The 23,958-nt window shown below is 34.5% G+C and overlaps 1 protein-coding gene across 1 annotated transcript; it reads left to right on the forward strand.

The window, feature by feature from the left end:
- The first annotated feature begins 19,447 nt into the window (after positions 1–19,447).
- On the forward strand, positions 19,448–23,830 carry LOC107940426 (prolycopene isomerase, chloroplastic). The gene is made up of 13 exons (XM_016873848.2): positions 19,448–20,412; positions 21,024–21,230; positions 21,328–21,427; positions 21,525–21,607; positions 21,687–21,743; positions 21,823–21,975; positions 22,103–22,181; positions 22,277–22,425; positions 22,547–22,681; positions 22,834–22,947; positions 23,022–23,132; positions 23,215–23,323; positions 23,546–23,830. Exons 1-13 carry the CDS (start codon positions 19,990–19,992, stop codon positions 23,617–23,619), a joined length of 1,794 nt encoding a protein of 597 aa, XP_016729337.1. The 5' UTR covers positions 19,448–19,989; the 3' UTR covers positions 23,620–23,830.
- The last annotated feature ends 128 nt before the right edge of the window (positions 23,831–23,958 follow it).

The following is a 23,958-nucleotide window of genomic DNA, read 5'->3' on the forward strand; positions in this document are numbered from 1 at the left end:
CTGTACATGGCTTCAATACTTATGCCGTTTGTTTCTAATGAAACTAGACTCAAAAAGGAATCTATAAATATATGGCATGACTTCTAATTATCTCTGGTTAATTTATAGTGAATTTCCAAAGTCAGATCAGGGGATCCAGAAATCGCTCTGGCCCTGTTCCATGAAAACTTAAATATCTCTTAAAATACGACTCATATGATCATTTCGTTTCTTCCATATGAAAGTAGATTCATCAAGGTTCGATTACATAATTTATTCACTATTTAATTCCATTCCTACTATTTTTAGTGATTTTTCAAATTTACATCACTGCTGCTGTCAGCATCTGCCTTTAAGGTAGACTTTACCTATTTCATAGTTTCCATGATTCAACTAGCCCTTTAGCATATATAGCACAAAATATGATCATGATTAACCATTCCAATGGCCAATCATTGCCAAGCATATCCACACCTCTCAATAACCATATACATACAAAATGATTATATCACTATGCTCAAAATATATAAGCCATTTTCGCATGGCTATCTAAATATATACAACACCAAAGTACTTGACTAATAACAAAAGGGCAGTCCTATACATGCCATTAGCAGAGTTCAACTAAAAGAGTACCAAAAGGGCTTTGATAGTGTGGACGACTTCAACTTTGACAATCCCGAGTCCGATAGCTAACGAACCAAAATCTATAAAATAGAGAATCAAAGAAACGGAATAAGCATTTAATGCTTAGTAAGTTTTGAGCAATGAAATTAGACACAATTGAAGTATAGCATTCATATGACTAAACGGATAATTTCATATACACACATTCTCAAAATCATACCTACTTCACATTACCAACCCTTATACTCATACATAAGAGATCAACTTAACCAAAAGCTGAAAGCTCATTAATCGACCGAGCGAATACTATTTAAAAGGAATCGACTAATCCAATGCATATACGAAACATACCTCATCGTTGGGATTTTACGAGCATATTAATTGAAATTATTACAGCAAGATCGCTCATTCCCAAACCAAGTACCTTCGAGATTTAACCGGATATAGCTACTCGCTCAAATGCCTTCGGGACTTAGCCCGGATATAGTAGTTCGCACAAATGCCTTCGGGACTTAGCCCGGATATAGTAACTCGACAAATGCCTTCGGGACTTAGCCTGGATATAGTAACTCGCACAAATGCCTTCGGGACTTAGCCCCGTTATCATCCGAATATTCATGCACATATCAGTAAATCATGACACATCTTTATTTCATTTTCATAACTAGAATTCAAACACAAGTCAATTATTAAGCATTCCCATTTTCGGCTCAATAGCCACATACAAACAGCATGGTTTGGTTTGCTTTATGTCATGATCTCTATGCACATACGGCTACCCATCATACGTATAGACTAATTAACTCAACATATAATTCAAGTAGAATCATTATATCACCGTATATTTGTTATGCTTATACGTCATGACTTAATCAAATCGTAAACTAAGTTTCATTACTCAAAAACTTACCTCGGATGTTGTAGAACGATTTCGACGGCTATTCGATCACTTTTTCCTTCCCTTTATCGGATTTAGTTCCCCTTTGCTCTTGAGCTTAATTTAACAAATAAATTGATTTTGAACATCAAAAAGAGAAACTCAAGGTACTTAACCCATATATACATTAGACATTAGAGTCACATATATATGAAATCATGAATCAACTCAACATATTAGCCCGCACTCTCTTTTAGCCGATTATCTAAGCCAAGATAAAAGCATCAATATGCTTGCCTCTAACCGAATACATGCAACACCAATCTACCTCATGTGGCCGAATATGCATGTCTATGTTGAGGCCGATTATATGCTTAATACTTCCTACAAATATGGTTACTTGTATTGACTACATACCATTTTGTTTCAAGTTCAAAACTCGGCTAATACACATATATACACTAGTAATCAAATACTAACATTTGCACTTCACCTTACTACCAATTCTCATCTACTTCCTACCATGGCCGAATGCATTAAGACACCATACCATTTCAATTTTGGTCATGGGTTAAACAAAGAACTTAATGTCTAACTCAAAAATGCTAAAAAGAAAATCCAAGAGTCATCAATCACCATTACATGTATCATTACAAAGCTTCACACTTAGCATGCAAATGACATCAACACAAGTCCACCTTAGCCGAAACTTAACTCATCTTCATGCCTCATCACCACAACATCAAACACCAACCAAGAAGACAACACCCATAGCCGAATATCATCTCCATCTCATAGCAAAGATTTAAACCATGGGCTAGGTAGAACTCAAGCTAACAACTAAAAATATGCATGAATCTCATGGAACAACATCAACATACCTTAGTCTAGTGAACCACCATAGCCAATTTTCTCCAAGCTCTTTCCCTTCTTTTTTCTTTCTTCTATTCGGCCAAGTTGAACAACATGAGAACTTTTTTTTTTTTCTTCATCATTTTCCTTTTCATTATTTTATTACCATGCTCCTTATTTTATCATTCCTCCCATGAAACACTAACATAACATGTTTATAATACCCTTTTACCCATAGCATGGCCGACCACCATCCCAAGTTTTGGGTATTTTGACATGCAAGGACAACATTTTCTAGCATGCATCAATAGGCCACTTTAACATTTGCCTATCACATTTCTAAATTTTCTCACACAAGTCCTATTTAGCAAAATTCACTTACAATTAACAAAATTCAAACATGAAATTTTCACACATGCCTATATACATATAATAAGCATCAAATATAATGGTTAATTATTTTTATGACTCGGTCTTGTGGTCCCGAAACCACTTTCCGACTAGGGTCAATTTAGGGTTGTCACATTTCCTATCTTAGCAAATAGTTTTATTAACGCCGGGAGGTATCACACTATCACGAGTAGATTATGGCATGTAAAGCTAGACTCTCTTACACTATGTTAGTTCGAGAACCGAATCAACCATGCTCTGATACCACTAAACGTAACACCCCTCGCCCTTATCTGATGCCGAGACAGGGTTCGAGGTGATACCGGACTTAAACTCAACCAACTATATAAAATCGGGCCGTAAAATTTTGATCAATTTAAAAATTTTCATTTCACATACATTTTGTCCCTTAAACGGGCTCGCGAGGTCCAAAACATGCATTTGAGACGGTTCATGACTAAACCGAGAACTTAAAAAAATAAGGAAAATTTTCATACTTTAAGGCTCCACACTCCCGTGTGGGTATAGAGCACACGTCAGTGTGCTAGGGACAAGCCTATGTCCCGAACCCGTGTCCAAAAACCTGCACATTCTGTCAATTTGGTTATGAACAAATTGAAGCCACACGGCCAAGGCACACGCCTGTGTCTTATGGCCGTGTCCTTCACATGGCTGAGACACATGGCCAAAAATTATAGAATAGCATACAACAACCAGAGTTACGGATAAGTAATTTGCCAAAACTTCTTCTTTCAATGTAACACCCCTCGCCCGTATCCGACGCCGGGACAAGGTTCGAGGTGATACCGGACTTAAACTCAACCAACTATATAAAATCGGGACGTAAAATTTTGATCAATTTAAATTTTTTTCATTTCACATACATTTTGTCCCTTAAATGAGCTCACGGGGCCCAAAACATGCATTTGAGACGATTCGAGACTAAACTAAGAACTTAAGAAAAACTTGGAAAAATTTTATGCTTTAAGGATCCACACGCCCGTGTGCTAGGGACACGCCTATGTCCCAAACCCGTTCCAAAAACCTGGACATTCTGTGAATTTGGTTATGAACAAATCGAACCACGAGGCTACGGCACACGCCTGTGTCCTATGGCCGTGTCCTTCACACGGCTGAGACACATGGTCGTGTCTCTTGCCCGTGTGCTTACTACCATGCATACTAACTTGAAAAACTTAGGTGCAGGGGACACAAGGCTGGACAACACGCCTATGGGGGCAGACCGTGTGGCACACACCGCCTCGACACACGCCCGTGTGTCTACCCATGTGGACAAATACGGGGCTATTTTCCAAGCCATTTTGTCCCCCTCACAACACATGCATGCATACTTATACAATAGCATACAACATGGAAAAATTAGGCACTTAAACATTCATAACACGTCATGATCATGGCAATTTCACATGCAATAGATATCATAGAGTTTACTCACATCTTTACCACATTCATGCCATAATCATTCTAAACTCATCACATAAGTCCATAGCACATGCATGCATCTTTAAAATGGGTTTACAACCCCATAATCAAAATAAGCCAATACATTTGGCTAAAATCATATCACATACTCGTATATTTATACTCCTATACATGCCATAGACTCAAAGTACTTGAAATCACTTACACCAATAGCATTAGCTTGACAATATGATAATATCTCCAACTAACTCTAACCTGAGCAACCCTAGAGAACATGGGAAAGGAAAGGGGTAAGCTTTATGCTTAGTAAGTTCATATGAAAACAATAAGCAACTTATTAACATGTTTTATCCAAGTTTCCAACATATTCTCAAGTCATGATAAGCTATCTTCTTGTACAACAGTCAATAAAATAATTATATCTAGAGCTACAAAACTCTAAATTAAGTTCTGTTAATTTTCTACCATAAATTTCCAAAATTTTTGGTTTAGCCAAATAGTACAGTTTATTCCTCAAAATTACCCCTGATTCACTGTCTAACAGTTCCGACCCTTTTGCATAAATGTTCAATTATCTCATAGCACAGAACTCGATTAATGTTCTTGTCTAATTCTATTGAAAATATACTCATTAAGGATTCTAAACACATAATTTATAACTCAAATATTTTTGTACAATTTATAATGATTTTATCAAATCAGAACAGGGGATTCCGAAATCATTCTAACTTTGTCTCACACAACTTCGAATATCTCATTATAGGAAATTCTTTTGCTTACATGGTTTCTTTTATAAGAAACTAGACTCAATAATCTTTAATTCCATATTTTATTCAGCCTCTAACTCATTTTCCACTATTTTTAGTGTATTTTTAAATTCGGACCGTGGCTGCTGTCCAAAACTATTTTAGTGTAAATTAACGATGCTAAGATTCTCACACCATATTAATTAATTTCCACCACATTGGTAAGGCTACATATTCATACATCATAAGTATAGGCCTATAATCACAAGGCCATCACAAAATCATTCTCATAGGCATGAATTACCTATTTACATCTTCATCAAATGTGCATCATAAACTGAAATCATTTATCATGAGCTTGGCATACATACCTTTGTTACTCAACATGCTCATATTCATTCCTTACTAATCATATAACATGAATTAAATTCACATCTCATCAATTTCATGTAAGTACCTGTACCACTCACAATATGGTCATAACCTTTCTCATTTAGCTTAAACCGTAACTCTTACCGTTGAACCATTCGGAAAGCTATCAAATATTCACTAAGCCTCAAACATAGGGTATAATGTCGATTCCATGTCCCAGACATGGTCTTACACTGGCTCTCAAATATCCGTGCCGATGCATGTCCCAGACATGTCTTACACTAGCACATTTCGTAGCCGATGCATGTCCCGAACATGTCTTACACTAGCTCTCGTCTCAAACCCGATGCCATGTCCTAGACATGGTCTTACACTGGCTCTCATAATGTGGCCGATGCATGTCCCAGACATGTCTTACACTAGCACACACACATCGCCCAATGTCATGGCATGAATATCCGTTTATTCCTAAGGTTCAACCGGGAAGTTCCTCTACATCAATTCTCATCATAAATAATCATTTCCACAATCAAGCAATTTATGCTATATCAATTCAAATATGTGTAATAACGATATAGTTATATTATTTACATACGACTTACTCGTTTCTATGGGATATCATATTCCATTGAATTTCTAATGTCTTCTACCATCACGTGAATGTTATTAACTTTTGGCATCACTTTCATCATACTCAATATCATCAACATATAATTCAATATAACCGAAGCAAGATAGATTCAAGTATATTAACAATAACATGGATAACATGCTTATTTAGTCATACGAACTTACCTCGACACCAAATTGGTAAAAGAGGCCTAAACATCAATTTCTTATTTTTCGTCGTTGTAAGCCCGAATCTTGTTTTTCATCATCTATAACATCACATTTAACTTATTAGCACAATATACTAATCAAATTAGTCCAATGACATGAAAATTTTGCCCTATACTTTGCCAAAATTACCAAATTGCCTCTAGGCTCGTAAAATGATTTTTATCACATTTTCTTACTCATTAAGCCTAGAGAAACCATTTTCATAACTATAGCAACTCACAAATTCAATTATTTCACACATTTACACTTATTTAACAACTTTGCAAAATACCCCATTTTAGGTGTTTTCATGCGAACTTCTTTCATAAAAGTTGTTTATAACACTACCAAGACTCATATTCTTCCATAAAAACTCAGAAAACAACACATATGCTTTCATGGCAAAACCCTAGACTCTTAATCATTTTGCAAAATACTCCCCTCTTTTGAAAGCTCATGCTTTAGGGGTTCCAAAAATGCAAAAATTATCAAGAAAGACATTAAAAATCACTTACTAGCATGGGAGTTTCTTTGCTAAAATTTTTCCGCTTCTAAACCCTTTTCTTGGCTGGAAAATATCTGTGGAGAGAAGATGAAGAAAAGATGATATTTTTTTTTATTTTATTACTTATTTGTCAATTAAGTCACCCAACACTTACCTAACATTTTTGACCATTTAATTCCTTGTCTCATGGTTGGCCATCACTCTTTCAATGGCCTAATTTCACATTAAAAAACCCCCAATTTAAGATACAAGGCAATTTAACACCTTTAGTTATTAAAACATAACTTTTACTTTTTATGCGATTTAGTCCTTTTTCGAAATTGGACTAGAAATCGCTAAAATTAATATATCAAAATTAACATGCACTTATAAAATCACATTATAACACATAAAATAACATCAACATAATTTTATCGGGCCTCGAAATAGTGGTATCGAAACTACTGTTCCGACTAGGCCCAAAATCGGGCTGTTACATTCAAAGCATCTCGCCCCATGCAAAGCAATATGACATGCTTATAACAGATTAAAAAGTAAAGAATAATGTGCTTATAATAGATCGATATGGAAATAGTAGGTATGCTTTTAACCAATCAATTCAATAGCGAAACATATACTTCTTATGGATTTGATTAACAATATCATAAGCTATGCAGTACGTACTATCATAAATACAGATACAATAGACATATATATATATTTATTCACATTTCACACATATATAATATTAATTCAGTTAATCAGATAAATGATTCTAGCATTATTCATCTTATCAAGGACTTAATTGAATCAAATAAAACACTAAAAATAGTTCTGGGTGTATCCAAGGACTAAACTACGCACAATATAAATTCCTGGGCAAAACTGTAAAATAAGGGACACACGGCCTAGCCATATAGGCGTGTAGGGTGCTATAGGCCGTGTGGAAGGGTTACATGGCCGTGTGTCCAAACTGTGTAACAGACTATGGCCGTGTGTAATTTTGCAAAATTAACCTACAAGTGGCAGGCCGTGGGGAGGGTTTTAGGCCATGTGAGATTTGAACTATCCTAGGGTTCTAGAGGCACATGGTCATATGAGGGGTGGTGTGGTCTACACACCCATGTGGCTGATCATGTGGCACTAATCCTAGGTAGGTTTGCCTTGATTCTCTTGTAAAAGAACACACACCTTTTACCAGGACTTCGATCGACGTTCCTCACGATCAAATATGATCTGGTGCACCTAAATTAGGTCATTCAGACAACATTTATACATGAGTTAATGATTGATTTCAAGATTGTCAAAAGATTCTGTAAGAACTAAAAAATATCAAGTAATTGAATATGTTAGCTCAAATGATCAAACCGAAATTTCCAAGAGGGTATGACTTGACCTTTTAAAAAATTTGTGAAAGCTAGAGAGAAAAGATAGAAAAGAAACACAAGAATTTAGTGTGGTTCAGGCCCAATTGCCTGCTCCACTACCTTAGCTTTCCACAACTAAGGATTTTCCCAAATTTACTAATTTGATCAACCTTTTAGGATAATGTTTAACCTTACAAATCCCTTAAGATTTCTACTCAAATCTTAAGATACCAAGATACTAACCCTCTTAAAAAGATACAAATTAGCAAACAGTCTTTACAAGAACTGAGCATTTGCAAAATTAAGCTCAATTACAATGAAAAACACTTAAGCAAAAGAATGGAAATAAAACTCACAAGTGTACTAAAGAAAAGTATGGAAATATATGGCACAAAGATTGTTTTGATTGATCTTTAAGTTTGAGTATTCTTTCTAGTTGTTGTAGGACCTTTAAAATTTGGTATTTATACTTTTTAATTCATTTCCAACCATTGTGGTTGTTGAGAAAATAAATAAAGTCATTGGGATGAAAATATCATATCATTAAATTCATCTACAACAAAAAAGTATTGATATTTTTTGTACGATAGTAGCATTTAATGTCAGTGCCCATTAAAGTTAGTTTTCGCAATACCAAAAATGATTTATCAATACCTGGTAAAAGGTATCAATATATTTTTATAGCTATCAATACTTTTTGTCATTTTTGAAAGATCATGAAAAATAGAATGCAAAATTTGTATCGATATAAAATTTTGGTATCAATAAAATTTTAAAGGTATCGATACTTAATGTTTGTGTTCAATTTTTTATTAAAATAGATAACATTTTTTGTATCAATAAAAAATAAGGTATCTACTAAAAATTGTACAAGTATTGATACATTTTGGAAAATATCGATATTGCTTGTAGGGAGTAGTTTTACAATTGATTTGAAACAAATTTAATTAAGTTTAAGAGTTTAAATTTGTTTTCAAAACCTTGTTAAACTTATTCTAAGTGTTCAAAACATTTTCTAAGATGTTTGGAAGTTTTGAAATATTATTTATGCTTTGAATTATTTGTTCAAAAACAAATTTTTATTTAAAGATACTTTTGTTTGTTATATCAAAATAATTTATCAAATAAAGCAATTCAACAATCCCCAATTTTTGATATAACAAAACACTTTGGTAAACTTGTTTTTGAATTTGTTACTCCCCTTTTTAAAGTTCAATTTGAATCAATGATTTGATTTTTAGAAAATTTGGAAACAATGATTTGAAAACCAAAAGTGGTCACTTGTTATTGGCATTAAAAGATTAGTCATAAAGAAAATCAACCAAATACCAAAAATTTACCTTTCTCTTTTCTTCTCCCCCTTTTTTTTGTAATTTCAAAAATCAACAAATAAAGCTAAATGGAGAGACTTTGTTAGTTTAATAAAAGAGTAAATAATTTGAAAAGTAAAGAACTAACTTTAATGTGCCAAAATAAAGTATTTACAAATAAGATACTAAAATAAACATTAAGGTCTATCATAGAGATAGGAAAATATGCAATGAAAATGAGTGAAATGCATTAGAAAATGAAATATAGGCTTCCTAGTCATCTTGATGAAGAGGAAGAGATGGAGGGACAGAAATGAGACTTTAAAAGTGCAATATTTTCCTCCATCCTAGACATCCTAGAGTATAGACTATAAATATTGTTATTAACATGCTCAAATGCATCATCTGGTCAAGTGCGAAAACCTTTAAACCCCTCAATTAAGGAAGTAATGGCACTAACGATGGCAGCAGACATGTCATTGGAGAGAGGCGAAGCAAACGGTTGAGCTGAGGAAGAGTCTGGTAGAGAGTCTTGTTGGACTAGAGGAATGCCATTATGGTCATCTTCAAGTCCTTCATCATCATCTTCTTGTGGGACATGATGGACATCTTTAACCCAATTTTTGGTAATAGGATCCATTTTAAAACCAACTCTATAAAGGGTAGAAAAGCTAATAGGTTTGTATTTGACAGCCAAAGGAGGATCGACATTTGTATGGATGTTGAGGCATTTAAAAATGTATGATAAAAATGTCCAAAAGGTAGATAGAGCTTACTCTCGAGCCTTTAGCCAATACGTTTGGTAATGTCATTAATTAAGATTAACACCAGATCCGGGCGCCTATTACGATTAAAAGAATCAATCCACCAATAGTCAGTAACTCAAAGAATGACATGTTTTGAAATGGGATGTAATATCCATGTAATTATAAAATGCAAAATGCGATCATGGACATTTAGCTCGGATGCAAACGAGCGTCGAATGTTCAAGGCCGAATTATAAGGGCCTTTCTCATTTGACTCACCCCGGAGGAAGTTTTAAAAATTCACCAAAATGTTCTAAAGTGAAACGAATAGGAGTGTTCATAAGAAAATAATTTACAGCAACCACAGTCTCACCAGATTCATCATGTTCGAGTCTAGCATTTCAATAAAATGCTTGAACAAGATTAGCATGAGTCGGTGAACGAATTTTAAAAAAGCCGATCCACTGTCATTCGATTAAAGTTTGAAGAAACAAAAAAATTGATTTTGGCTAAAAATTCAATATCAAGGGTGCGAAAAACATTAACTTTTCGTTTTAAAAAGTAATAATTAAAATGGTAAGTATCATTGTTATCTCTAAAACAATCATCGAGGGAATTGGGTTGACCACTAGATAAAGATGAAGGACTGGAATGAGGATGTTTCCTAATAGACATTCTAACTAACTAGACAAGAGAGACCCTATTAGCACTTAAAATTTTGGTTGGGGTATTTTATCGAACACTTTGTGGGCAAAAGGTTTAAAGAAAAATTTTAAGAGTGGTTAAATTTAGGCAACCTCCTGTATGAAAACACAAATATATATTTCAAATCAACCCAAAGAACACAAATTTTAACCAACATTTTAATAAAAATTCAACAATTTTCATAATGAAAAATAATTTTTTTTACCTCAAAATGGCTTCGATATAAATTGATCTCGATATAAAATATTTGAAAGGTCATGAAAAATATAATACAAAATTGGTATTGATATAAAATTTTGGTATCAATAAAATTCAATAGATATCGATAAAATTTTAAAGGTATCGATACCTAATTTTTGTGTTCAATTTTTTATTCAAAACAAAGAGCAAATTTGGTATCAATAAAAAATAAGGTATCGAGTAAAAATTGTAAGTATCGATACATTTTGAAAAACATCGATATTGCTTGAAGGGAGCAGTTTTACAATTGATTTGAAATAGTTTTAATCAAGTTTAAGAGTTTAAATTCGTTTTCAAAACTTTTTCAAAATTATTCTAAGTGTTTAAAAGCATTTTCTAAGCTATTTGAAAGTTTTGAAATATTATTTATATTTTGAATTCTTTGTTCAAAAACAAATTTTTATTTAAAGATATTTTTGTTTATTATATCAAAATAATTTATCAAATAGAGTAGTTCAACAAAATTGAAAGATTAACGTAAGATAAAAAAATCTATGAAAAGTCAGGATCTAAACATAAAAAATTATATGTAATTACCGATTCTTGGCAAAGGTAACAGATGTTTATTGATGACAAATCTAAACTCCAATAGAAAATTATTGAAAGGGGAATGATTTGACTTGGGATAGCAAAGTAATCAATAGTATTTAGAATGAAAATATGATGTAAAGAAAGGGAAGAAAATAAAAAGAAAACAAATAGAAAGATGAAGAGCAAATTCTATTACGATTTGAAAAGGGGCAAATTGAATATTTAATTAGAAAAAGAAGTGAAAAAGACGGTGGAATTCTAATTCTATTGGAATTTTGAAAATGGGCAAGTTGTGAATTCTAATTAGAAAAGAATTTATTAAATTCCTAGGGGCGTCATATGTAATTTTCTCAAGATTTTGCTGAAATTTAAAATTAAAATAAAAGGAGAAAATGAGGTGGAGGCTTGAACTCAATTCATAAGTAGAAACTAACACTTAACCATTAAACTACTACCCATTTCTTATTTAATTGTGACTCTTAATCATATAGATATGTTTTGGGGATGTTTTTGGTGAAATTATGAAATTAAAAAAAAAAAAGAGGAAAGAGTGACTTAAGCCTAAGACCTCTAAGAAAAGTTTTAACATGCCTACCATTAAGCCTAAGTCTATTTTTTATTCAATTTTTACTCCCAACAATATTTATTTTAGTGTGGCTTTTATCTTAGGTTGTTGAAACTAACACTTAACCATTAGGCCTGAATCTTTTTTCTTATTTATTTTAGTCACTTAATTGTATATATTTATTTTGGGCTCAAATTACATATTTTTTATTAGCTTACACATTTTGTAACGTCCTAAATTTTGGGCCTAGAAGAAATAGGCTTCGCGTATCGAAGGAATTGTAATTTAGTTGTGCAAGTGAATGACACAAATAAATGCTTGCTTCAGTGGTTAAGTGTCATGGGAAGTGCCTGAGAACTCTTGGGTTCAAGCCTTAGCTCTTGCAAAATTTTGGTTTTTAAGGGATGAACCATGGCTTTGGCATGTAGGCTTTATAAATAATTGTGGATGATTTATGACACAGAAAGAGCCTGTGGTGGAGTGGTAAGGTGGCGTGTTGTGTAACTGTGAGGTTTGAGGTTCAAGTCTTGGGATGCGCAATGGAGTATTTATTTTGCTATTTGAGCTGTGTAGGAGGTGGAGTTGGACTGAGACTCTGAGGTTGAATTGGTCATGAGAGTTTGAATAGAGTTTGAATGCCAAGTTAGAGTGTACCATGGAGTGATTTATGGAGAGATTTAAGGAGGAAAAAATGGGATTTTAAGTGGGTTATTATTATCTTGTGTTCAAAGAATTCGGTTCTCATTCTTTTCCCAAAAAAATTATAGACGATAGTTTTCCTCTGCTTCTCAAGTCTACCATTTTGTTCTTTACCGATTTTTGCTAGATGGTTCTTTACGATTTCTTTCGATTCCCTTTTTTGTTTTGTTCTTTTCTATGGCAACATTTGCACCCTCCTCCTCCCTTGCCGATTTTTCATTGTCTTCTTTTGTTTCTGCCAAATGCCTGTTGAACTTTCTTTTTTTTTCTTCTCACAGCTTTGGATTTTCCTTATAAGTCATTTCTTCCTTAATCCTTGGTTTTCATTGTCGCAACTTGTCACCTTTTTTTTGGGTTCTTGCATTATTGGTAATTGTACTGTGAAGTATTTTTTTCATTTATGGATTTTTGGTGAATCGATCGACTGTTCTATTTGCGAAGCTTAAGGGTTGGAATGACTCGGTTAGCGTTGGAGTAGTGTGACTCTACTGTTATGCGGTTCGTAAGTAAAGTGGCTATATTTTGGTGGTGTTAAAGGAAAGTTTTTCTTTTTCCCCTAGATATGAAATGTGAATTGATGTTGGAATTGGGTCTTTATAGAATTGTTCGTGGTGAACTGTGGAGTAGTGAACTATCTTGTTCGGATCTGCAGGTCCAGAGTGCTCGATAGTGTTTTACAGCAAATCGCATCAGGTGTGTAGAGTACCGTATTTGATAATCGATCAAAAGTCGAAAGAGTGTGTGAATCTGCACACATTGATTTGACCATAGGTCAGCAAATATCGAAATGTTGAAATGCTAAAATACCGAGAAGTCAAAAAGTCAAAAAGAGGAGCTTAGAGTGTACAATCGCATGCACGGTAAACCGAGCTCACGAAACGTGGGTGTACGGCGAAAAAGGCCGCCATGAACGAATTCATGGGCTTAGGCCATAATCGGCCCAATGGGCCCAATGGGCCTGTGGGCCCGCTTGTGTAAATCTAACTGTTAGGTGGAAAATAGTAGAGCTTGTCATGTCGCACACATGGCATAGGTCATTTTGGGGCTCAATGGGATGAAGTAGGCCGTGTTGGCCAAATGGGCTCGTAGGCCCTGTATGGATAAAATCCTCGATAAGTGACAAACTTTGGACTAGGCTGTTTAGTATGCATAACAGTGGCTAATTCTGGGCTAATTGGGCCGCACGAGCATATAGGCTTATTTGGGCCGAATAATAGGCTTTGTGCCTATTTTCACCGATAGGATCGTTAGAGTTGTAAAAGTCACTCGGGGCAACTGTAAACCTTTGGATGGGCCGATAAGCATGTTTAGGCCAAACTGTTTATATTATCAAAATACCCCTGTAGGGTAAAATGACTGTTTTGCCCTTGTGGGTAAATGACTGACTTAGACTATGAATTTGACTGATTTGCATGTGATTGTATGACTGTGCTTTAACTGACTTGACGGTGGTTGTACGACTGATATGCTTTTAATATATGTCTAAATGATTGTTACTGAGCATGGCCATTTTTCATGCACATGTGATGATTGAGCATAACATACACGACATATTGCATAGGGTTGGGACATTGATACAGAGGAAGTTCTGATAGGATCGCACGGGTCACATGAGATGACTGTGGATCCAGTATTGATTTGTTAAGGTCGTACGGGTCGCATGAGACGACTGTAGATCGATGAACGGCTTAGTGCTGCTTAACCTGATTATGGCTTTGTGCCAACCTAAATATGGCTCTATGCTATGTTGATTATGGCTTTGTGCAAATCGTATTTACCAGTGGCTATGTGCCTATCATATTTATCGATGACTCTGTGTCAATCATATTTACCCATGGATGTGTGCCGATTATATTACCGTCGCTGATGGCTATGTGCTGAACTTATTACAATTATCGATGGCATTGTGCCAATTATAATACCGCTACTGAAGGCTTAAAGCCGTATATGTACTAGCAACTTTGCTGCGATTTCGGTTAGTCCTGCAACCGGTGCTAACATTGTAAGTGTAGGGATGGCGTGGGTGAGTTATTCCCCACGGTAGTGCAGGGTTAGATGGAGGCAAGTGTAGGGTTGAATGGGATAGCATGCATCCATGCATTCACACATTCTGTTTTGTTACTGAGATGGGCTAGGCCCAATTGATTCTATTATGGGCTGTGACCCAAATGATAATGTAATGGGCTTTGGTCCACTTATGCTCTAAACTGAACTGTACTGTTATTGTTAAAGGGCTCTGGCCCAGACTGTTTCTATTTCTGTATACTGACTGTTACTCTAGTAAGGGGATTACACACTGAGTTTTTGTAAACTCACCCCGTTTTTAACTGTACTGGTAGTTCCTAGCGTGAGGCGAATCGGTGCTGCGAGGGACTCGTAGATGGCCACACGACTACTCCTACTGCTACATTAAATTGCTTACTCAAATTTTTTATTTTGGATTTCTGGTTTGTAATAAGACCGGCCTTTTGATTACTCACTTTAAACTACTAGGCTAGGAAAAGACAAGTTTTCAAACCAATTACTGTTTCCAAAGACATATGTTTTAAACTTCTTTAATTTAAATTAGCTTCCGCAATTGTAAGAGATTTTCAATGAAATTAATAACGTTTTTTAAAAGTGATTAACTTTCCAATGAACCACGTTTTGAAATTAAATGAACACAAACTGAGACTTTACACAAGTTTTAAATAGTAAGAAGAGTTTTTCAATGAAATCACGATTTCGAAAAACACTTCAATGTGACACCGCCAGATTCGTCCATAACATCTAGGCTGGGTTTGGGGTGTTACACATTTACTTAATTCTTTTATTAACTTGTAATAACTCATTTTCACTGAAATCGGAAGAGTGGTTTCAAGACCAAAATTCGAGCCGGAAAGAAAATTTATTTTTATATTTTTGCATGGTTAGTATTTCATAGGAATGTCATAAGAAAATTCTGATAAGAAAAGTTTATCAATTTTGTGCTTAATTACGGATAGGACCAAATTGCATAAAATGCAAAAGTTAGATTCTAACAGCTAGAAAGATCAAATAGCTATAGAATTCAAAACTTGAGGTCCTTATATGGTAATTAGACCATTAAAGAAAAGTTAGTAGATATTTTTGATGAATCATCCATGGAAAAATTAGAAAAGACTAAGGACTAAATTGAAAATTGAATTAATTAAAAGATGATAAATAATTAAAAGAAAATATCATCTTATTTTATGTCATCTTCTTCCCCAAAATACATGGACACCCTAGAAAAGAGAAAGCAAGCTTTCTTGGCTTAATTGGGTAAGTAATTTTGTCCCGTTTTTAGAAATTTTTATATTTTTTAGATCGAAATAGTTTAATTTATCTATTTGGGGGATTAATTTGAAAAGTTATCAAAGTATAGAAGTTGTGCCATGGTTGAATATGCTGAAAATTTGAAATTTATAGTAGAAAATGAAAGGTTGTTGATAGATAAACAACTTTTACAAAGTGAATTTTGATGAAATTGTGATTTAGGGGCTAAATTATAAAGTTCTGAAAATTGAAAAAAATTCTGAATTTTATAGGATACATGTGCTGTAAATTTTATATTAAAATTTTGGTTAGGCTTGGAATAAGGAGTAAATTGCATAAATTTTATTTTCCGAGCCTAGGGAGGAAATTGGAATTTATGAAAAGTTTAAGGGCAAAATGATAATTTTACCTAGGGTATAAATTGAATTCAATAGAATATGAAATGTGAGAAATTGATGATTAAATTAATTTATATAGATCCAGATAACACAAACTCAAAGCTAGATCGAGAGAAAGAGAAAGTTTCGGATTAGTAGATTTTCTTCTACGAACTATTATCAAGGTAAGTTTGTGTAATTTATTTATGTATATTATCATGTTTGAATTGAATGTTATATTTAATTTGAATGAAGTAAATGTTTATGTGACTATATGAATGTTATAAATATATGAATGATCACATGATGGAAAAGTTCATTATAATGTTAAATTCTGTTTGAATAATGAAAATCGATGGATAAATGTGATTTTTCGTATATGAATGTGATTATGCATATGTTGTAGAAGGGATTTAGCTCAGACGAGTGATCCCGATATAGCCTCTCAAGCATCCTATTATATAGTTCTTGCAAGCATCCTGATCGGTAGTGATTTAACATATGTTGCGCACTACCACAGCTCTTTGCGAGCGTCCTAATACATGTTTCAATCAGTTGTGATCTGACATATAATGCGGACACAAACTCAACCCTTCATGAGCATCCTGTTAAGCTCGCTTGAACTCTCTGTTACCTTATTTGAAGCTTCCTAATATTATATCTTTGGAGATATCTAAAAGGCTTTATGAGCTTCTTGAGTAAAAACTCTTATAGTTTCCTGATTAGCTCGAAGAAGTGTTCTGTTACATGATTACATGGCTCGTTTGAGCATCCTGACATGTGGCTTGAGTGTATGCTCCCTGAATAAGAATTGGCGATTTATAGATACGTACGCCTTGAGTGTACTATTTAAGTATTTATCGATATTTCAGTAATTCAACGAATAAAACTCCTAACAAGAGAAAGTGATGAGATAAATAAAATTATATCTTGAATGATTCTGAGTAATCTGATGAATTGTTTTATGATGAGCTCATCTATACTTATTTGATGTACATGAGACTTATGTAACTAACTTGTTTGATTGAGTGTACGTGTTTAGACAATTTGCCAAGTTGATGGAAAAACATGTTAATGTATGCTTAATTTTAATAAATGAAATTGGTAAGTTTAATTCCTATTATACGAACTTACTAAGCATATAATGCTTACTAGGTTTTATTTTCTCTTTTTTATAGTGCTCGGAAGCTCGAGAAGATTGAAGATCGGTCGGAGCATCATTTTGGTATAATGACATGTATAGGTAACTTGGCCATTGTTGGCTTATAAATGTTGTTTGTAATCTAGCCATTGGAATGGCTTGTGATGGTTATGTTTTGATATACCTAAAGGTTATTCTATGGCAATATCATGAGTACATATTATGGATTGATTGAGTTATGCTAAATAAGTTTACTTAATAAATATAAAATTATAAATATGTATGCATGTAATAATATACCATGTTAGATGTTAAAATTAGTTTGGTTATAATACTTGGATTGGCTGGTATATAATTGTAAGTGTTGGTATAGGTTATTGGCAAATTTGAGTGAGAAATAAAGCTAGGAATTGGCTTTATTATGTCCACAAAGGTAGACACACGAGTGTGTGTCTTGACCGTATGTGACACAAGGCCTGGCACATGGGCTTGTGGTTTGGCCGTGTGTCCCCTGCATTTTAAAATTGAGGAATAGAATGCTCAGAATTGAGCACACGAGCAGAGACACGGGCGTGTGTCTTGGCCGTGTGAACCCTGCACCTAATTTTTAAAAATTAAATTGATCACACAGCCTACTCACACGGGCGTGGGGTTGGCCGTGTGGCACAAGTCAGAGAGTTACACAGGGTCAAACATGGCCTACAGCACGGGCGTGTTTTAGGGTCACATGGGCGTGTCCCTTGACCACACGAGCGTGTGTGCTCTGCATTTAAGAAAAATTTTGAAATTTCACGAAAAATTCTCTGAGTGCCCAATTTAGTCCCAACTCGATTCTAATACTCATATTGAGTCTCGAGGGTCCATTTAAGGGACGTTATGAATAATCTTGAGAAATGAATAATAAATGACATGAATTACCTGTAAATATTCTAAAAACTTTAATAATGCTCCGTAACCCTGTTCCGGTGACAGATACGGGTTAGGGGTGTTACAAACTTATTTAATTTATAGTTCTTAGCACATTTCATTTTAGTTTATATATAACAATTAATACTCATAGTCAAGTCTCAATATTAATATTTTAATTCATTTCACCCTTAGTAAACTCTAATAAAATAACTTAGATACATGGAAACCATCAAGCATAATATTCATTTTTTTATTTAACATACCACATAAGTAACATTCGTAATTCAACAATTAAATCATATGTACAGTATAAAACAATTTATTAAGGACAATAATTGAAAGAAAATTCTAGAATTGATAAGTAAAATTCATTTAATTTTTAAAGCAAAGTTTAAGGATTAAATTGTACTTTTTGTAAAACTTTTTTGTAAAATCGAGAGTAAAATTATGAAATTATCCAAATAAGACTTAATCATGCAAATTTTTAAGTCATTTTATAGTATTTAGGGACTTCAATTGCATAGCATAAAATTCAGGACTCAATTATAAATATAACATAATATGCCCAATTTACCTATCATGTCAATTTTTCTATTTTAACATATCTTATATCATATGTATATCATACAAATCATAATTATAATAAAACATACATTAGCACATTTTAACAATCATACATATTCAAATTTAAATCCAATCAATCAATTAATCACCAACTCCTATTTTTTTTATATCACTTAGGATTCCAGGTATAGTGTGGGTTTAGATGGGCGATTGGGTGCGGTGCGGTGCGTTTAGCTTACTTTTTGTCTCACGCTACAGTATCGCTACAGTATTTAATCTCACCGCCACCGCTATTTTTACACTAACTGCAGGTAAACGCACCGCCCATCCAAACTCACCCATAGTTTAGAGACATTTTTCTATTAAAGCCTTTAGTTATTACACAACTAAAACCGGCTTTTGTCTGATTCCTACAAGTTAACAAAAAGGATCAAAATTTGGCATCGCCCTCTGTTTTGTGGAAGCCACATATGTGTGCAGTAACATGAAAATAAGTTGCATAAAAAAATTGTTCCTATCCTACACCGGACTTGGGATTCATCGTCTCTTCACTTACCACAACTCACAGTTTTCTGAAAATTTCGTTAATCAGAGACCAACCCTGTTGAAAATCTCAATACCCATTTCTCAGAGTCCCAAAACTTAGTACTTTCATACCTTCAAAAGCTCAATCCTCAACCTTTTGGTCATTTTAATGGTGGAAAAGGTGGTAAACTTCCATCATTTTTGAGCTTTTTAAACCCTTTATTTCCTTTAAGTAGACAGTTACGACTCGCGATTTCTGAAAGTTTCATTAATCAGGGAACACTGAGTTCAAAATTCTCAATACCCATTTCCCAAAATCCCAAAACTCTGTACTTTGATACCTTCAAGAGTTCAATTTTCAACCTTTTGCTCATTCTTATGGTGGAAAGCTGGTAAACTTCCATCTTTTTTTAGCTTTTTAAACCCTTTATTTCGTTATAGAAACATGAGTTTAGGTTGTTATCAAACCATTCTGTTCCCTACAAAAGGGAAGTCGGGTTTTTCGTCCTGGAATCCATTGAAAAACTCACAATTGAAAGGTAACAAGATTAGTGGTGTCGAATTCAGCAACTTTCACGTCATTCAAAGGAGAGAAGGCATTCCTATGAGATTGAAATCCCTGTTGAGTGTAGACAGTGCGGTGGAGATAGAGGGAAAGGAAGGAGTCAATACGGGGAGTAAATATGATGCAATAGTTATAGGGTCAGGGATAGGAGGGCTTGTTGCAGCTACACAGTTGGCTGTTAAAGGAGCCAAGGTTTTGGTACTGGAGAAGTATGTGATTCCTGGAGGGAGTTCTGGGTTTTACCAGAGAGATGGATATACTTTCGATGTAGGATCTTCTGTCATGTTTGGATTCAGTGATAAGGTCTGTTTCTTTCTTATCACTCTTTTTGTTTAACCTATGTTACTCATTTGTGTATGTTTTAAGTTTTTCATGCATTTGGATTGTGGAACTGTTTGCTGGCTTTTGTATATGAATAGGGTAATGTGAGATATGTTTTAAACAATTATGAAATATTGGAGTCTTTGGACCTTTTCTTTGGTGTATGTCTTAGTGGTGAAGAAATCAGTAACTAGTTCTTAGCAGTGTCTGTGTTAATCTACATTACTTGGATTCAGATTCAGGTTTGTGTTTGTTCAAGTTGTTTTCTAGGTTTTTCATGTATTTGGAGTATCCAAATTCCCCCTTGTTCCAATAGATGTTAAGTGGATCATGGAACTGTTTGATGGCTTTTGTGTAGACTGATGAATTGATTGAAAACGAATAGGCCAATGTGATGTATGTTTTTGAATATTCTCAGCGATATAGAAAAATTATGAAAACTTGGTGTCTTTTGGTCCTTTCTTTGGCATATGTCTTAGCAGTAAAAAATTGCCATGGTTATCATTTTATCCAAGAGCTGAAGTGTACCAAGCTATTAGTATATCTTCAATGTCGAGTTTTTCTTGGTTGATGTGTGGTTCGATTATTGGCAGGGGAATCTGAATTTGATAACTCAAGCATTGGCTGCAGTCGGGCGTGAGATGGAGGTGATTCCTGATCCAACTACAGTTCATTTCCATCTACCGAATAACCTTTCCGTTCAAGTACATAGAGAATACAGTGAATTTATCAATGAACTTATTAGTAAATTTCCACATGAGAAGGAAGGGATCCTTAAATTTTATGGCGAGTGTTGGAAGGTTTGTCTCAATTGAGGTGACTGCTACTTACTGTAGTTTCTATGGTTATGTTTTAGTTTATTACTCACTTTTAGTACTTGTATGCATATGTGGTTAGATCTTCAATGCCTTGAACTCGTTGCAATTGAAGTCCCTCGAGGAACCAATCTACCTTTTTGGACAGTTCTTTCAGAAGCCTCTTGAATGTTTGACACTTGGTAATGACTGCTGAATATTTAATACTTGATATGAGATTTTATACATAACTCAAATAGTTGCATGGCAATAGATTTGATATCCTTCCGATGTCTACAGCTTATTATTTGCCCCAAAATGCTGGAGATATTGCTCGAAAGTACGTGAAGGACCCCGATTTGTTGTCTTTCATTGATGCTGAGGTGTGACAATGTTAATCTCAATAGTCCTACATGAAGAGGGGGAAACGGTTTTTTTACTAATATTAAAGTATTTCTGCAGTGTTTCATAGTGAGTACAGTTAATGCTTTGCGGACACCAATGATCAATGCAGGCATGGTAAGCTGTATGATTACCTTTCAGCAACTTTTGTCTTGTCTGTCTTATAATCTTGTCTCTTATCCATAGATTGTTCCAGGTTCTATGTGACAGGCATTTCGGTGGAATTAATTACCCTGTTGGTGGTGTTGGTGGAATAGCAAAGTCTTTGGCCGAAGGCCTGATCGATCAGGGTAGTGAAATACTTTACAAGGCAAATGTGACTAACATTATAATTGACCAAGGGAAAGCTGTAAGTCTGTTATTAGATTTGAAATACTATGGGTAAATTGATGCCTAAAGTTGCATGATTGATGGTTCTGCATGTTGTAGATGTTATTTATTGCTTGTGGAACTGCATTTTGGATTGACTTCTGTAGGTGGGGGTGAAAATTTCGGATGGAAGGGAGTTCTTTGCTCAAACCACAATATCAAATGCTACTCGATGGGATACATTTGGTTAGTATTCGGAAAGAGTTAGTTATGTTTTGTTTACTGATTTCTTCAGCCCGATTATTGAATGACCGACTTGTTGGTAATCCATTGTCTCATAGGGAAGCTGTTAAAAGCAGAAAACCTTCCAAAAGAAGAAGAAAATTTTCAGAAAGTTTATGTTAAGGCTCCATCATTTCTTTCGATTCACATGGGTGTTAAGGCTGGCGTTCTGCCTCCTGATACTGATTGTCATCATTTTGTGCTCGAGGTATTTTCCTTTCTAATTGGCTTCTTTCAGATCAACTCTCTTGAACACACAACTGATGAGTACGGATTTTCTTACCCATTAACTAATAGTTCATTGCATATTTGTTCTTCTATACTTCAAGGATGACTGGACGAGATTAGAGGAACCATATGGGAGCATCTTCTTAAGCATTCCAACCGTTCTTGATTCATCATTGGCTCCAAAAAGGCGTCATATTCTTCACATATTTACTACTTCTCCTTTAGAAGATTGGGCAGTAAGCTCAGGCCATATATATTAGTTTTCCCACTTTGAGCTCTTCCCCATCCATTATCCCTGCCCCATCTATGTTTTAAGTTATGGATTTTTTTCTATATAATATTTTTGTCTCATTGAATTGTTATAAATATTAGTATTAGACTGTACTAGGGGCTTCCACCAAAGGACTATGAGGTGAAAAAGGAGCTAATAGCTGATGAAATCATCGGAAGGCTGGAGAAGAAACTATTCCCGGGACTGAAATCATCCATTGTTTTTAAGGAGGTATAGGCTGCAATCCATACAGTCTTTAACCTTTTGATTCTGGGGGTTATGAAATGTTTCAAATATGACTGTAGGTAGGGACCCCAAAGACACACAGACGGTACTTGGCTCGTGACATGGGTACTTATGGACCGATGCCTCGTCAAATTCCCAAGGGCTTATTAGGGATGCCGTTTAATACAACGGTGAGTCCTATGGTGATCTGCACTTGATTTTTTTTGAATTAGTTATTAGTTTTGATGGTGTCCCTATGATAATGATTTGCAGGGTATTAGTGGTCTTTATTGTGTCGGTGATAGCTGCTTTCCGGGACAAGGCGTTATAGCAGTTGCTTTTTCAGGCGTAATGTGTGCTCACCGGGTTGCTGCTGATATTGGTAAGATGTATTTTCCCTAGACTAGGATGGAATTAGCATTTATTGCGAATTTGAATAGGAAGTGAAATTTTTAATGTTAGGTAAAAATCGAGCTTAGTCCGACAAAAGGATACTTATAATCAGAGGACTTTTAAGATATTATTTCATGCCAAGTGCTTTGGCTGTGGTTTTTTGGTCATTTGGGTTGACATATTTCTTTTATTTATTTATTTTTCTTTTAAGGGCTTGAGAAGAAGTCTCCAATATTGGACGCTGCTCTTCTTGGATTACTTGGTTGGTTAAGGACATTGGCTTAAGGTAATATCTCTCTTAAAGATTTGGCTGTAATTACCCAAGGTGTGGATGTTAAGATTTCAGTTCCCCAACTTGTTGAATACCGCCTTTTAAGTGTATATTTTGTTGTTATAAGCTTGATTATAAAGAGAGAGAGAATCAATGCACTAATTAACAAATTCCAAAGATGATTTGGTCCTTGAAAGTTATATGGTCAAATTATAGTTTTGCTCCTGTATTATGCTAGAATTTGATATTTTGATTGAGCAGCTTTTGGTCCTCTTACCTTTGTAATATTAAGCAGAATTTGGTTGGTCAAATTAAAATGTTAAGCAGATTTTCTTTTTAAAAGTTTCAATCAA

Source organism: Gossypium hirsutum, chromosome A01, assembly GCF_007990345.1.
Source record: "Gossypium hirsutum isolate 1008001.06 chromosome A01, Gossypium_hirsutum_v2.1, whole genome shotgun sequence".
Lineage (NCBI taxonomy): Eukaryota > Viridiplantae > Streptophyta > Magnoliopsida > Malvales > Malvaceae > Gossypium > Gossypium hirsutum.